A 15099-nucleotide genomic window follows, 5' to 3' on the forward strand; every position below is an offset into this window, starting at 1 on the left:
ATTTCCCAAAGCCAACAAAAAAAGTCTTTATGCTTTTTTTTTATCCAAACATGATAATAACAATTGTCCCAGATCCAAACATGCTAATCAGATTGCCAGGATTATTGTCTACCTGTTGGCTAACTGAATAGTCATCACTGCACTGAAAAAGACTTGAAGTTAATTTCATAGTTTGCTGATTGACAGGTACTGTTAAAACTGCCTTTAAGCAACACTCATCAGCACGGTGTCAGCTTCAGTCATCTTTCTCACTTGAGTTTGCAGGCCTTGCTCAGGAGCTGTGAAAGCTTCACACTTTTTATGTAAAGGAAATTACTAATGCTAAAGTCACACTAGGAAAAACAGTCGCTGGAGATTGCAGCACGATCAAAATTACTGCGACTGTTTGCAATGAAACTGCAGTATCGTTGGCTTCGAAGTAGGGCTGCCACAAACGATTATTTTGATAGTCGACTAGTCACCGATTATTTTTGCGATTAGTCGACTAATCAGATCATGCCTCCATTGGGCGTAAAACGTACAGCTTACTGCACAAGCATGCATCTGCTCTTATATAACTATCATTAGCTTACAGCTTTAAGTGTTTAAGGTATGTGCTAACTAAAAATAAAGACAAGATGATAGTTTATTAAATTTTAATGAAATTTGTAGATTGTTTCGGTGAAGTTTAATAAACTCCTTGCTATCTAAAATATACCGGGACACCGGAGTATATTCTCGAGCATCTCACACTTCTGATAATCAGTTGTCTGCTTGACATTTATTCAGCTGTGTAAAAACTATAATTTTAATCTCAACCAAACCGATTTACTCAGGAACAAATAAAATACTAAAAAAAAGCCAAACAATAACAAGTGACTTATATATCATGTTTAACCTGAGTAGCGAAAGACTGCGGTGGGTGGGTTTGAAAACGATTTGTGGGAGTCCGGTGTTCTCACGGGCTCTAGTGACCTTGCCCCCGGCTAGCTATCGAGCTAGTGGGTAACTGACGTCTCCAAAAACATCAGAGCGCTTCTGAAAATATGTGGTGTCTTGATAAACTGAGCAGATATTTGAGGTTTACACAGCTACATTCTCGCCTGAAAATATGTTAAACGTTTATTTTGTGACCCAGAAAGAATAATAAGAGTAATATTAAAACTAACTAGCTGCCGCCATTGTTGGAAACTGAGCAAGGCTGCGCTATGAATTCTGGGACACAGCTTCTTCTTCTTCTTCAGGGTTTAACGGCAGCTGGCATCCTTGTACATGCAGTGCTGCCATCTTCTGTTTCAGTCCGTTATTACACTCTTAAATCCTGCTACTTATTCCTGCGTCTTTTATGATCTTACAAAGCTTCAAACGACGCGTCGACTATTAAATCAGTCGTCGACGATTTTGATAGTCGACGTAATCGTGACTAGTCGACTAATCGTGTCAGCCCTACTTCGAAGCGACTGTTTCAAAGACAAGGATCAGGTCTGCGACAATGCGCAGTCAATTGCAATTTTCAAATCAGCTTTGGTGCGTCAAGACAATGATAAAACAGCAGTAAGATGAAGTCAGTTTGCAATCACTTTGCAATTTATTGCAGTCAAGTTGCAATCAGTTCCAAATCTGTTGCCAACTACAAAGCTTTTAAGTCAGTCCCCTATTGCAAAGAGATGCATCACAGATGAGTTGCCAACACGTTGGCAACCTTTCTGGTGATTGCAGGCACTCAGAGTCAGACTGGAAATGTTTGAAGAGAGGTTACCCTAAACCAGGCAATCTGTGCAATCACCTGTCATCCAAAAGTGGCTGCCCATCGGTTGCAACGGCTTGCAATCAGTTACCGAATGAGTATCCAAGAAGTCATGCTATGAAATATACACGACTGCAGATGGAAATAACAATCGTCCTTTAGTCAGCTCTTCATTGTTCATACTGACACTTCTTCAGCTGTTTCGGTTAGAGCCAGTTTTTACTGCTCTGTCAAGAAGCTAGCACACATTGTTGTACAAAGTAGTTTGGCGACTTCCTGCATGGACTTGCCTTCATTTCTCTGAAATTTATTTATTTATTTTAATAAAGTCTGATGCTCCAGACACATTAAGTTGTCCAAATGCATTGCTTCTTTAATCAGCAGAGCAGTTTTCAGCTGTGCCACCATAATTGAAAAAAAAGGTTTTTGAATGCCCAATTAGCTTTTTAAGATGATAAACTCACATTAGATAGCACAGCGCTCCATTAAAACACACAACTGATGACTGCTGATGGACCTCTGTACGTCTATATAGGTATTTTGTGAGTTGCTCGCTGTCTTGGTCAGGTAACTGTCAGTTTGTCATCCTGCTCTGCTGAGCAGCCGAGAGGACTCCTGTTGTCTGAGCATCTGGTATTAGGAGAGGTTTTTTGTGTGACTAGAGGATGCAACAAAAAAACTAAACTAGAAGTGAAATATTAGGTAAGTTATGCAAGTTTGCTACAGTTTATATCCATGACAAGGCTCAGTCTCAGAGCCATGCCGAAAACATAAAAAGTAGTATTAAGAATAGAATTGTTTATCCAGGATGCTGCTGATATGAAGACATTAAGCTTGTCTCTAAGCTCTAATCCAGGAACCTCGTTTGTGTATAAACCTTTCTGATGTGCAAATTTTGGTGCAACAGGAAATCCAAGCAAAAGCAGCTTGTTTTTAAAAGTCACGGTCACGTCTCAAGCCGCAACTGTTTTTTTCTTCTCCACCAACAGCCGTGGTGTGAGTGCTGCTGATGTCACTTTCATTTCGAGTGTTTCGTATTTGCAGAAATAATGATACAGCAGAAAAGCAAGTGTCGGGAAAACTCTGAGAACGCGCCTCCAAGCGCGTCCTGCGGCAGTCATTGGCTTTACTTGTCCAAAGCGTTGAGCTGTCAGCAGACTCCAGACTGAAAGTCCTGATTCACTCTGACTGGAGCAGACTTTCAGAATCACAGCGCAGCTCCCGGAGCATCTGTGTGGAAGAAGGTCAAACGTCAACCAGGCGACGCAGCACTCACTGCGAATATATTTGGATGTTTGTCTGAATATCCCGACAGCGCACCCACTCAGAAGCCCTCCCCTCCTTCCACCCCTTTTTTAAACTTATCACCAATGTCCTTTCACAGTCATTTCACTATATCTTTATGACATTTACTCCCTGCTAGCTACAACCAATATACCTAGAAAGCCACTGACAGCACATCCATGTAATTCAATATGATAGCTCTCAATGGAACCAGTCAGCTCCAAGGTGGATCTCGCTTGGATTTTTCTTTTTCTTTTTTTATCCCTCCTTTTCTCTTTTTTGAACGAAATGTCATGTTGAATCTCGGAGCAATGCGACGTGTTGGCGGGGGTGGTGGAGTTAGTCCTTCGTCTGACAATAGCCAAAGAAAAAATAGAGCTGTCCGTTCCTATCTCTTCTCCCATGCACGCACGCACGTGTGTGTGTGTGAGTGACTACAGTGAGTGGCTTGTTTTTGGTGTGTTTATGTGCGCATCAACCCTTTTCCCCCCTTGTTGTTCTTGTGCGTGCCGCGCAGCGGAATGCTGCAGAGAAGGACACAGCTGTGGCACAATAATGTTCCCCATGTAGAATGACCTACATACAGAGGAACCCAGTGGGTGTCCAGACTTACCGGGCTTGTTGTGTGTTGTCGTGTGCGCAAGTGGGCATACTGTAAGGAAAGTCGTCCGCGTTCGTCAGTGTGTCTTTGTGTGTCCCCTCAGATGCTCATCTGTGTGTTGGCAGCTGTGTGCCTCCCTTGAGTTTTCGAAGAAACTTGTTTGTTGTTTTGGCCTTCAGCTTTCTAAGTTCCTCCCCCAGTCCTTCAGTCTGACAGGAGAATAAAAATAGACAAATGCCTCGCAAATGTGTCACCACCTTAATATTGCTTAAACTGATGCCACATTTGTGTCGTCTGAGGATACGCTCCCTCCTGGTTCATTCTTTTATACATACAAATGACCTCAGATTAGATAACACCAGCTGACGATTGGAAGGGTAACAGAGCAGCCGTTTCTTATGTATTTTTCATGTGTTTTGGATTCAAAGCATGATGTAAAATATATGAGCACATATTTCAGATTAGCTGTCATAGATTCTAAAAAGTCCTTGAAGTGGTGACACACGCACAGAATACTGGCATTCAATGCCGTTTTCCCAAAATAAACATGTGAAGAGTCATTAATATTTAAATTAAGTGTCCTGGAGGATTCAGTTTTATGTTAAGTCGCTGCATAAAATAACAGTTTCAAAGAGTTATGGGAATTTGTTATTGTGGTTAGAGGCCTTCTTCACAGCTGACGTTTGGACTTGTCATACTTGGGAAGCTGGCAATCGGATGCAGGGCTAACACATAGAAACAGACACCAACTAACCTATCCCCACTAACTACATGTCTTTGGACTGTGAAAGGAATCCAGAGTAGCTGGACAGAACCCACGTAAACACAGGGAGAACATGCAAACTCCATGCAGAGTTGTGAAATTAGAAAAGAAAGGAAAACAGGCTTTGTTTTTGCTCAAGAGCAAGGCAGAACCCTGCTCCTATAGCTAATCACAAACACACAGCATTGGCTGTATGGATTACAGCTTTTACAGTTTTGCTACAGTTTACTTGCACTACCGTGTTGTGAAGTTACGGTTACAACTGCTGCTCTGACAGTCTAACTCCGGGGTAGTTAAAAATCCCATCTGTGAAGTCGGGGTTGAGTCCAACATTGAGAGTTCAAATCCTAATGTGAGGGGGCGTTCCAGTTGAAAATATTGAGCGGCAACACAAAAATTCCAACTTCCAATTTCAAATAACTGTAGAATTACAGCTTTTACCCATAACATTATGTTGACTTCATTTTGTCCAAGTACCCAAGTAAACTATTAGTTTTGCTCAGTTTTAGTAAGTATGATTACTCGCCCTTGGCTGGGCTCAAGTTAATAATATAGCAATTAACTGTGATAAATCGATGAAAATTGCACACCTTTTGCTGTCTACATACACAGAAATAGACATTAAAGAGAAATTCTCATTAACTGCTTATGTTCAGATTCCAGCCAGAACCTCACATGTTGGCAATCTGTGTTTATTGAGACGACAAATATTTGCATACCTTCACCAATTGGTCTAAGAGTGATTGCGGTCAGATTGCAGTTGAGAGTGTTGCATGCTCAGTTTCGGGATCAACACTTGGTCGCTGCGACTACTTGCAGATGTTCACTGACTAGCCACAAGGAGGTTTGTTTACTCTAGTGCTACTGACCCATAAATGCAGTGTTTTAAGCTCTAGCGTTATCACTTTTGATTATGTGGAACACAACTTTAAACTGCTGACTTAAAATACACAAAAAGCAAAATCGCCCCATTGCTACCTAATCGACTTGCATACAGCTGCTAAGAAAATAGGGCCTTATTGTTAGCCTTAGGTGCTGTATAGTCATACCTGTCTTTACAGGTGATAATTTCCAACCATTAAATGCTAAAGTTTATTTATTTATTTATTTTAATCTCACAGCCATGGTAATTGACCGCTAATGGCTAGTAGCGACATGTGAAAACATTGCTATTGCGCAATAAAAATTACATTCACACTCTCCATAGTGCGAGTTTGCTGTGTCCACCAGCTGGTTGCCAATTTAGCTGTCTGCTGTTTGGTGCTGGGCAGGTACATTAGAACTTGGCCACAGAAAAATGAATCCCCATCGTGCAGGAAAGCAGTTATGAGAGCTGCAGGAATCAAAATGTTAAAGAGAATTGGAAACAAGACAATAAATGCTCCATTGAACCAAAAGGGGAATAAATGCACATATGCACTATTAATTGTCTGTGTGTTCATTACTTTGACTAACTCCTGTCACACTGTGGAGCACATTGTTATTATCAAAAAAATTAATTCAGCATTTTTAAATATGTTTAAACTCCTCTCTCTCCCAGGTAACTAATCCCGACTCCTGCTTAAGTTAATTTAGCTCAGTCTCCTTTGCAAACCGATCGTGTCCACACAACTAATTGGGCCGCATAATCTTACACAAAGCCAGTCTAATTGTCTTTACTACTGCACATTTAATTTGTGGGTATTGACTATGCTGCTATTGATACAACAGCTTCTCTATTTTATTTTTTTTAATCACACTTTGATAATGTTAACATGAAAGTGCACTTACAAGAACTTCAAAGTGCATAATCGCACCTCATTTGAATCAGTTATCAACCCCCCTGGTGGATTGCTTGATTTGATGGATTCCAGTCCTGTGTGTGTATATGTATTTTTTTTTTCCAATGAGACACACTGTGCTTATGTAAATGTAGTTAGTCATAAAAGAAAAAGAAATGTTTGACTTCCCATAATTACCATGGTTCCTTGGGGAGGGATTTAAATGCTGGTGATTACTTTGTTTGATTACTTATACTGTGTGTGCGCGTACGCATGCAGTATATAAGTGTGTGGGCCCTGGAAGTGTGTTACGGTTGTTTTATGAGTGGATGTGTGTGACTTTGACACTGTCTGCATCGACCTCTACCGCGCTGCTTTAAAAGTCTCGGTGTATATGTGCTCTAACCCCTATCAGCTTATTAAAGTTGATGGTGATAAACGAGGACATAAACAACAAAATATCTAACCCAAACATCGAGTCTGCGGATAACGCCGCATTAAAGCAAAGGAGCGAGCTAACTTGAGAGATCTTCATTATCAAAGCCCTCTGAATCTTCTCCCCTAAAGGCAAGAATCGAAAACCTTTCCTACACGAAATGTTCAGAGCAGCGATGGTGATGTAAGCCTCCACAGTAAAAGCCTATCAGAGATCTGACTGTTTAGTCCGAGTACAGAACGGATCAAACTTTAATGATCGTTGTTGAAGAAATTGGGTCAAGCAGCTTCTCTTTCATCAGACCAGCAACTTTTGATCTCTTCAGACCACCTCGTCTATTCTCAAGCCATCTGCTGCTGCAGAAATGACCGCCGGTTGTTTTCTCTCTTTCTCGCTCTCTGCGCTGAGGTGCTACGTGCAAATCCCCAGACTGTGTAGGGGAAAGCAAGTAAGTAGGAATTTCTCAGCTCTTAACAACTGCCTTGGCTCTACCTTTGAGCAATGCGCTAAACACTCGCCTCCAACAGTGCAGCTATTTGGTGGCCGCCAGAAGAACACAGGTTTTACCGAGCAGCTCTCTTGTGAACAAGCATCAATGTGTGGGAGGGAGTTGGGGGCATGGTGATGATTTCTGTTTCTTTCTCTGACCACTTATCACTTGTGTGTGTTCAGATCCGTGCGGGTGGGTTTGAGTACTCTCCCGGGACGCTTCACATCTACTCTGACAGCCTGCTAACGCTTCCCGCCATCATCGGCATCGGAGGGGGTGGCGGCTTGCTGCTGCTGGTCATCATTGCCGTGCTGATAGCCTATAAGAGGAAGTCGAGGGACGCTGACCGCACCCTGAAACGTCTACAGCTTCAAATGGACAATCTGGAGTCCAGAGTGGCCCTGGAGTGTAAAGAAGGTAGGCTGTAGAAGCAGTGTGGATCCAGCTTTTACCCTTGCACTATTGGAAAGTAACAAGACCAAAAAAAAAAGAAAAAAGATGGGGATCTTTCAGCAGAAATAGGATAAAATATAAAATAATCCACTACAGTTAAAAAGGTTTTTAAACTCCAATTTGAATAGAAATCAAATTTTATTACGGTAACTCAATGTGTTTCATCATTTTCAGAATGATAAATGAGTAGTATGATATTTTAGTTATATACAGCTTGCATTTATCTAAAGTGTATCTAATGAAACCTGCCTACATGCTCTCTAAACTTCACAAACGAACATTTCCTACCTTGTTTGTTCAGTAGCTCGAAGCTGTAGTACACAGATGAGATGTTTAATGGGGGTTTAATTTTCTTGCGTGACTACCATGGCTCGCTGGTTTCTCCGTTGGTTGCCTGGAAACTATACAGTGATCATAAAACAGGCAAAGTATACTGGTTAATGTTTTATATGTTACTAGTACTACTACTTAAAGCTAATTTCCTGCTTGTGTATTAGCATGTACAGTGTTTCCCAAACTGCATTTGGGTGAACTGTCCAGTGGTATTAGCAGCTGTCACAAGTATATTTATTGGTTTATTTTAGCTACTTACTTGTTATTATCAATATGTGAGGAAGATGACATCTATGGTCAATCAATGCTCCCTGCTTTCTTAGCTCTTAACTTAGACTCTCTTGTGTCTCCCCTACTGGTTGGATTGCTGGTCAGATTGCTGTTGTGGAGGATTTTATTCACCTACTTACCCAGAGAAGAGTTCATTCCACGGTGTCACATACTCTAATTTCAGCACCTTGGTTGCAGCTAGCTATGCTAGTCCCTTTGTTGCTCTGGATCTAGAGCTGAATACTGAGCTGAAGCAGTATTCTTCCCATATCCTGGAGCAGATGGAGAACTCCAAACTCCCTTTGACTGAAGCGTAGAACAAGGACTATTGTGGGCAGTCTAAAAAGATATTATTGAAGTTAATCTTCAAGCTGTGAGACTCGCTGGAGGTGAAGCTGCAGTTTGATTATTTGTATTTGCAGAGAATTATTACTGCAGAAAATTATCACATTTGCACAATATCTCTAAAACTAGAAACAGTAGCGGTTTTTGATACAGGCGACACGGGCGGTTGCCCGGGGCGGCATCACGGACATCGGCAAAAAATAAATAAATTGCTCGTACTCATGCTGCCCCGACAAGTAGACAAGTAAACAAACAATAAATATAAGAAGAGTAAGAAAATAAATGTACACTTTAGGACCAGGGGTAAAGAGATCAATAACAATTTAAATTTATAATTTACAGTTTGATGATTTAAAGTCTCACACGCAACCTGTCGAAAGGGGAGGGGGGTCGGCTGCTTCCAAATAGAGCGCATTTCATTCATAAAACAGGCTAGGACCGCCACTGACTAGAAACACCCTGTCTCAGAGTAAAGCTATAAATGATAAGAATTATTGAAAATTCTTTATTTATCACTTCTAGGCTGGAATGTTGTAATTCATTATTATCAGGCTATCTTAAATACTCCCTGAAAAGCCTTCAGTTGAATCAAAATGCTGCAGCGAGAGTACAGATGGGGACTAGAAAGAGAGAGCATATTTCTCCCATGTTGGCTTCTCTTCATTGGCTCCCTGTTAAATCCAGAACTGAATTTACAATCCTGCTCCTCATATACAAGGTCTTGAATAATCAGGCCCCATCTTATCTTATTGACCTCGTATTACCATATCGCCCCAATAGAGCACTTTGCTCTCAGATCACTGGCTTACTTATGGGTCCTACAATATTTAAAAGTAGAATGGGAGGCAGAGTTTCAGCTTTGAGCCTGAATTTGAAGGAGAGTGACACCCTCTCTACTTTTAAGATTAGGCTTAAAACGTTTCTTTTTGATGAAGCTTGAATTAAATTATGTAAACCCCTAAACACTGTCACAAAAAGAAACTAAATCAATGGGAGGCGAGAGAGGAATGATTTAGATTTTTTGTCTCCATATTTCTTCCAAGTATATAATAACCCGTTCATCTGGTTAAAGTAGATGGTCGTCACAGACTAGATAAATTACACATTTGCCACTCAAAGCACTTTAGACTTTCTTAATCTTTTTGCACCTGCTCACTGCCTGAGTAAACTTGTTTCAAAGGTCAGCAACTGGCAATGACATCGATCACAGTGTGGGAGTCTGCTGAGCTGAGTGAGTATACAACAACGCTTCCTGAAAATGGCTTTGAAGTTTAATAATAGGAAATGTGCATGCTGAGCAGTGTTAAAGGATATTTCTGCCAGGGTCAAAGCAAGACTGTTATTTTATCTATAGTCATTTATATTTGGTGGTATGACGGTGTTCTGGGAGAGATGAAATATGCCAATAGGAAGCACAGAAGGGCAACAGAAAATGATGATGCAATGTTCAGTATTTTACAGAACAATTAAGCAGAAGCAAATCGTGCTGTATGGATAGCACGAGGTGTTCGGCTCTACTGATACTCAAAGGTGAAACTGTAAACAGCACACAGATGCCTGTCAATTATAGGGAAACCACTGTAAAGCATCTCAGCAAGACGTTGTTCCACCACAAGCCTCACAGCACAGCTCCAGTGCTTCTCGGCAGGAATGGACACCTGTTTTGATAATGATGGTGGTGGAGAGCACAGTCTAACGTGTCAGTCATCTGTCCGTACCTCCGAGTGAAAACACAACTCAACAGCAAGACTGTCAGAAAGACGGAGAGCACACACACGGCTGGAAAGTAGATAGTGTGAGAGGCCTATCTGAGGTCAAGCTAACAAGGGGATTATTTGCAGAGGAGTGAGAAAATATTGTGAGTGAGAAACCGACACAAAGAAACTGGGTTAAAAGAGCGAGAGTCAGCAGCAGAGTGTGGATGACTGATGTGTGGACAATCCAGGTGTTTACACTCAATATAATAACACGGGCACACGCAGCCACGCTACAGAGTAATGATACGATTACACTGCGGTCATGACACAAAGTCGCAACACCTGCCAGGGAGCAGCTGTCAAACAAAACTACACGAGTGTTGTTTTTCAAAGTGCAACATTCTCAGGCCGATCGTTGCACGCGCAATCCTGACTGCGGTGACATTTCCAGGTACGTGTTTCTTCCTTGTCGCGTCGCCTCAGTTTAAGATGTTGTCATTTGTGTTTTTCACGAAACACGACTGGAGAAAGTTCCGCTATTTACAACAGTAGGCCGACAGGCGAGCGTTGAAGTCAACGGGAAGTCAACAGCGCTTGGTTTTCCTAGGAAGTGAAGCATGGCCTCGTTCCCACCCACCCTGAAAGCACCCCGCCCCGCCTGCTGCACTCCCAGCTGGCCTATAGAGGCAAGACAGCGCACATGGGCGGAGGAGCAGATGAAGTGGGCGGTCGGCTATCCCTGTGATTGCAAAAGGAAGTGTGTATGTGTGAGGCAGGGTTCTAACAGTCTTTAGGGGGGGACAGGACGTTTTGGATCAGTCATCTGTAAGAGGTGGATATCACACTGTACACAGCTATACTGTATTAGCCATCATGCATACACACATTACAAACCCAACTGCTGACCGGGAAGCATCACTTCTATGGGTTAAAAGACCTGTTAAAGAGTCCCGTATAAAGTATATAGGCAAGAAAATGCAAATGAACTTTCAAACCAATTCATGGTAAGGCATTGTTTACATGCTCCTTTGAGCACACTCAATGCTGTGGCATTTTTACACTTCACTTCCCAGACTTTGTGTTGACTGGGATCTTTTGTGTGTGTTTCTGTGTGTGTGTGTTTACTTATCAGAAACACATGAGCATTTTCCCAGGAAAGACATAGACAGACAGTCCTAACTGAAAGCTTTATCAAAAAGGAACGTTTTAAGCCTAATGTTAAAAGTAGAGAGGGTGTTTGTCTCTTGAAGTCAAACTGGGAGTTGGTCCACAGAAGAGGGGCCTGAAAGCTGAAGGCTGAACCTCCCATTCTACTTTTAAATACGCTAGAAACCACAAGTAAGTCTGAGAGCAAAGTGCTCTGCTTGAGTGATACGACTGCTATGAGTGTTACTATAAGATAAAATGGGGCCTGATTATTTAAGACATCTTATATGAGGAGGGGGTTAAATTTATTCTAACAGGGACCATATGAAAAGAAGCTAAGATGGGAGAAATATGCTGTGTCTGTCTAGTCCCTGTCAGTAATCTTGCAACAGCATTTTGAGCATTTCTGAAGGGAGTTTTTAGGACAACCTGATAATAACGGATTACAATAATTACTGTAATTATAATTACAGAGTGTTTGTTTCTGAAATCCAAACTGGAAGCTGGTTCCACAGAAGAGGGGCCTGAAAGCTGAAGGCTCTGCCTCCCATTCTACTTTTAAATACCCTAGGAACCACAAGTAAGCTACTAGTCGGACAGCGAAGTGCTCCATTACCATCAGTCCTTCTTTTTTAAGTTTTGCATAATGGAGTAGGCGTGTTTTGGCTCCAATGGATAGCTCTATTTGGACGACACTACAGCTGCCTTTCGTGTTGTAGATAGAGATCATAATATATTGAAATATTAGTGTGATGTTGGTAAACAAAAATATTCTCTCCATTTTTCTCATCACATTATATCAAGTGAAACATCCTGAATACTCTCTTTGGCATAAAGCCCTCATTTATTGTCAGCTGCAGTAAACATTGTCTTCTTGCAGAAAAAAATACACTTTTAGATGCAACAGAGCAGAAAATTGGAACTGAGCTACATTTTTTATATAGATATAAAATATCAGATTATTTGAACACCATACCCTGCAGTCACAAAATCTCACAACACATTTAATAATAATAATAATTATAATAAAACAGCACAAATCAAAAAGCTATATTTTAGGTTGTCAGAATTTTACCTGTGGTTAAGTTAGTTCAGTCGGGACCACTAAAGTCAAAAGGAGATTAATATTTCTGCCTGCATTAATTTAGATTTGGCAGCATGGCTCTGTTTACGGACCTTCTCAACCTTCCAAATGTGCATATGTGGAAAACATAAACCAGAGAGAGCAGCAGGTAGACTCAGCACAGAGGACAGGAGGCATCAAAAACAAGATGTACTCACTGGCCAGGTCAGATACCCCTTTTTCCTTTTCTCAGAATAGCTTCAATTCTTTATTCAGCAAGATGCTAGATCATTCTGCAGAGATTTTGGTCCATACTGACATGAAAGCATCATGCATTTATGTAGCCGATTTATTGGCTACACATCCATAATGCAAATTTCCACATAATCCCAAAGATGCTCTGTTAAATTGAGGTCTGCTGGAGTGTGCAAACCATTTGGGTACACTGAACTTATTACCATGTTCAAGAAATCATCTTGAGATAATTTGGGCTTTGAAAAAAAATGTGTTATCCTCTTGGAAGCAATCATCAAACAATGGGTACACTGTGCTCATAAGGAGATGGACATGGTCAGCAGCAGCAGAAACCATCCCCAGCACCTTTACACCACTAATACCATCCTGAACCAATGATACCAGATCATCATGGATCCATGGGTCAACAAGCTGTCTTGACCGTGAATGCACTCCCAAATGCAAGTTGCTGCCATGTGATTAGCTGATTATATCTTTGCTTTAATGAGCAGTTCAGCAAGTGTACCTAATCAAGTGGACAGTGAGTGTATATGACATTAGGTCAGAGAGGATGAAGTGGGGCGCTGGGGTGGATGTTGCAGATGGGCTGCATCTGTGGTCATTGCTCAAGAATCTTAAAAAGCGCTCTAGATGAGATTTGCTGATTTGATTTCTGGAAGTCATCAGCTGATGGCAGGTTGCCATTTAGGTTTGATGATCTGGTGGGAATACAGCTGAGCTAGACTTTGTGGCCTCTCTGAACAAATGCTGCACTTTAATTTTCATCAGTGAAAACCAACAAAAAAAGTTTCTAAATTATCCTCGATACTGATTTACAAAAAAATTCCAATCCAACAATCAGAGTCGGGATATTTCTATTAGCAACACTGACATTTTGTCTCTTGTGCTACTTGTGCTTGTCGTATAACACACATTTTAGCGTGTAAAGGATGAGCATTTCACAAGAAATAAACACACTGCACAGTACAGGCTGATGGGTCCGTCATAGTTCAAGAGCCGTTCATGGCCATGGCTGCAGCCGAGGAAAGGTTATGGCCCTGCTTTGAACTGCGCTCGAGGTTTTGTTATGTCTTGTTTTATATCAGCTGATCAGGAGGATATTTTTTGAAAGCGTATTTTTGCTAGGGCTGCCTGCTAAGATGCTTTTAAACAGATTTACCCTTTGGCCGGTAAATAAGAGCCTGATTAATAGATAGAAGAGAGAAGAAGTGGAGTGGAAAATGAAGTGAGGACTTGAAAGAAAACCTACATCTAATTTGTGTCTCCTTGACTATTTTTCAAGCCATTTTCCTTCCCTGTCTTCTTGTCATTCTCTCCTTTGCCTTTATCTTTCATGCTGTGTCTCCCGTGCTGCCCTTTTTTGTCTTTTACCCTTATTCCCAATTACTTATACCCTCAATCCAATGTCTGCTTTCCATTCTCAGTTCTTTACTGCCTGATCTTTCTTCGTCTTTCCCTTTCTTTCCTTCATCTTCTCTGCTTCCTCTCTTCTCTATTTCTCTTGTGGACCAAACAGTCCAATAACAGCTGGGGGAAATTATGCATGAAAACTCATCCGTTGCTCTCTTAATAATTATCCACTCATGCAATTAATTGACTTTCCTTTCCAGGAACTTTGTTTTCTGTCTCCTGTTTCTGCTTTTCTCTCTCCCCAAGCAGGATTTCCATTTGAGATTCATTGTTTTTGGGCCTTTTTTCTGGATAAGTAAAGGCTGACATTGTCAGGACCACGACTCCAAGAAATGGATTTGGTTAACTAGGTTTTTAGCCCTGTCTGCAAGTTAAATATATAGTTTAGTGTTATCTTCAGATCTATGTATACCTGAATGCACTTAGTTACACATAGAATCATGCCGTTATTTTATGCTTTCTCACCCACACATAATAACGTGCCCTTTATTGAATATAACTAAATTGCTGATTGTGTCTGTGTCTTATCATGACTTAGTGTCTGTATATTCTTGTGATTCTGCATTTTGGTCCTCATTTACTTCCTTTGCAAGCATCGTTTTTTTTTAATCATTGCTGACCTTTAATTCTCAATCCAGATGTCTAGCTCTTTTTCTAAGGTTGAGACGTTTTACCTGAAATCTCTGCAGTGGTTGTGCTTTCTGAAATGCTTTCCCTTCTTTGCCTCTGACAGGCACCTCATCTGACCCATATATAGATATCTATAGTACAGAATCATCTGTGTGACTATCCTTACACTCAGTGTTTTTTGATCACTGTTATGACTCTATCAGTTAGACTGTTACACGTGTATAGTTAGTCAGATTTTTTACCCTAGAACACTAATGGGAGTTTTGTAACACTATCCTTACACGTGGGTGAAAATCACCTGATATTAGTGTTCTTGATTAAAAGATAAAAGGACTTTCATCCATTGGCTAGGGCCAATATTTCACTTGCTACCAAACTACAGGTTAAGTTTAGTAGAAGATCCTGCTATAGGTTAAAATATACACTTTTACAACAGT

The 15099-nt window shown here is 41.0% G+C and overlaps 1 protein-coding gene across 2 annotated transcripts in view; it reads left to right on the forward strand.

Moving 5' to 3' along the window:
- Positions 1-15099, forward strand: part of LOC147305288 (plexin-A1-like) — a 317652-nt gene that overhangs the window by 266721 nt on the left and 35832 nt on the right. For both annotated transcript variants that reach the window (XM_086277276.1, XM_086277277.1), the window contains exon 20: positions 7243-7477. In XM_086277276.1, the coding sequence (XP_086133402.1) occupies positions 7243-7477 (235 nt within the window). The remainder of the gene's footprint in view (positions 1-7242; positions 7478-15099) is intronic.

This window comes from Aulonocara sp. 'chitande type north' Nkhata Bay, linkage group LG20 (assembly GCF_057382095.1).
Source record: "Aulonocara sp. 'chitande type north' Nkhata Bay isolate Kocher_YH1m ecotype deep benthic linkage group LG20, A_spYH_male_GT1.1, whole genome shotgun sequence".
Classification (NCBI taxonomy): domain Eukaryota; kingdom Metazoa; phylum Chordata; class Actinopteri; order Cichliformes; family Cichlidae; genus Aulonocara; species Aulonocara sp. 'chitande type north' Nkhata Bay.